The sequence below is a fragment of the Sciurus vulgaris genome, assembly GCF_902686455.1.
Source record: "Sciurus vulgaris genome assembly, chromosome: 11".
Taxonomy (NCBI): domain Eukaryota; kingdom Metazoa; phylum Chordata; class Mammalia; order Rodentia; family Sciuridae; genus Sciurus; species Sciurus vulgaris.
The window spans coordinates 67,406,932-67,408,893 of record NC_136472.1 but is presented as its reverse complement, the minus strand read 5'-3'; the positions used below and the strand labels follow the sequence as shown (position 1 = coordinate 67,408,893).

General features: G+C 40.2%; 1 protein-coding gene across 1 annotated transcript; it reads right to left on the bottom strand.

The window, feature by feature from the left end:
- Window positions 1–288: 288 nt before the first annotated feature.
- LOC306640431 (G2/mitotic-specific cyclin-B2-like) lies at window positions 289–1,744 on the bottom strand. The gene has a single exon (XM_079104712.1). It carries the CDS (start codon window positions 1,630–1,632, stop codon window positions 439–441), a length of 1,194 nt encoding a protein of 397 aa, XP_078960838.1. The 5' UTR covers window positions 1,633–1,744; the 3' UTR covers window positions 289–438.
- Window positions 1,745–1,962: the final 218 nt, after the last annotated feature.

The window sequence follows — 1,962 nt, the reverse complement described above, 5'->3', positions numbered from 1 at the left end:
AATAGAAGTGTAATTTTCACTTCTTCAGTGACTTGGAATATGGAACATCTTTTCATGTGCCTTTTGAAATCTGCATACCTTCTTTGGTGAATTATTTCTTCAAACTTTTTGCTCATTTTTAAAATCTGGTTGCTTATTTTCTTAGTTTTCAGAGCTTCATACACTTGTGACAAGTCCCTCATTAAATATGAAATTTGCAAATATCTTCTTCTGGTTTGTGGCTCGCTTTTTCATTATCTTAATAGTGTCCTTCAAAGAGCAAACGTTCTTGTTTTTTTTTTTTTTAACCTTAAGAAAAATCAATAGCTTTATTTTTCCTCAATATACATTTAGAAAATTAGTCTGAGAAGAGGTTTCTTGAAATAGACCAGAGGACTATGTACAGAATCAAGAGTTTTACAACAGTAAGAAAAAGTGCATGGATGAAGCTGCAGCAGCCTAGGACCTCCCCATCAGAGGGGAGGCAAGGTCTTTGATGGTTTTGGAGTTCAGCTGAGGGATCGTGCTGATCTTCAGGAGTTTGCTGCTGGCATATTTATTCTTGATGGCGATGAATTTAGTTAAGTTTTCATTTACTTTCACCACATTTTTGGCCATGTGCTGCATGACTTCTAATACTTCATTCTCTGTGTATCCAGTGTAATACTGCTGCTTTAAGTTCCATTTTCCTTGGCCTAGAACCTTCTGAGACAAGCAGGAAGCAGCTGCTGCTACTTTAGAAGGGTGATAATGCACCATGTCATGGTCAATGAGAGTCAGCTCCATCAAATATTTGGCTAATGTGTGCTGTTCAACATCAACTTCCCCAGCTTTTGATGCTCGCCTTAGGAAGTGTAATGGCAAGGGTCGACCCAACTCAAACTTCAGTTCTTTCAAAATTAGAGTTTCCATTTCTCGGATTTGAGAACTGGTATAAGCATTGTCGGTGATATAAACGAAGTCTTCTATATTTGGAAAAAACATCTCCTCATACTTGGAAGCCAAGAGCAAAGCTGTAATCCCAACCAATTGAAGTTTCTTACGGGAGACTGGCTGAACCTGTAAAAATCGATCCATGACAGCAATGCACATGTATAGAGTTTCCTGCAGAAGCTTAAACTTGGAGTGGACTTGAACCAGCCAGTCCACCAGGATGGCACGCATACGTCCATTTATATCTCTTCCATCTAAGAAATGTGGGTTTATGGATTGCAAAACCTCAAGCTGTCTTAGGTACTGGTAGATATCCTTAACGTAATCACTGCAGAGCTGAGGGTTCTCCCAATCCTCATTATCAATGTCCTCAATTTTGCAGAGCAAAGCATCAGAAAAAGCTTGGCAGAGGTTCTCTTCCTTCATGGAGACATCCTCAGGTATGGGAGACGGATCCTCTGGAGCCAACATTTCCATCTGTACTGGTTTCACAGAAGCAGTAGGTTTCAGTTTGTTGCCATTTGTTGCTTTGGTGGGCTGAACTGATACTTTGGTGTTTTGAGTTTTCTTCACTACTTGTGCTGCTCTGGTTGTAACTCTATTTCCAATTTCTTCTAAAACCCCATGCCTAATAGTCACATGACTCTTAGCTTTAGAATTAACTCCTGTGTCAATATTTTCCAAATCAGTGGACACCGTCGGGCGTCGGAGCAGCGCCATGAGGGAAGAGAAAGACAAGTGTGCCAGCCCGGCCCAGGGAGGGACGCGGACTGGAGCAGAATGGAGCTAGCGTCTGCGGCGCCGTTGGGCCTGCACTTCAAGCCCGCACCACTGGAATCTTCGCGTTCTTGATTTTGATGATGTTCACTTGGCAGATTTTTCTCTATGGATTCGACTTTTAGTGTTTTATCTAAGAAATCTTTCCTAATCTAAGATCTCAAAGAACATCTCTTGATTTTCCTCTAGAAGGTTTTTTTTTTTTTTTTTTTTTTTTTTTTTTTTTTTTTTTTTTAGATTTTACATTCAGTCTATGGCTCATGTTGAGATGAT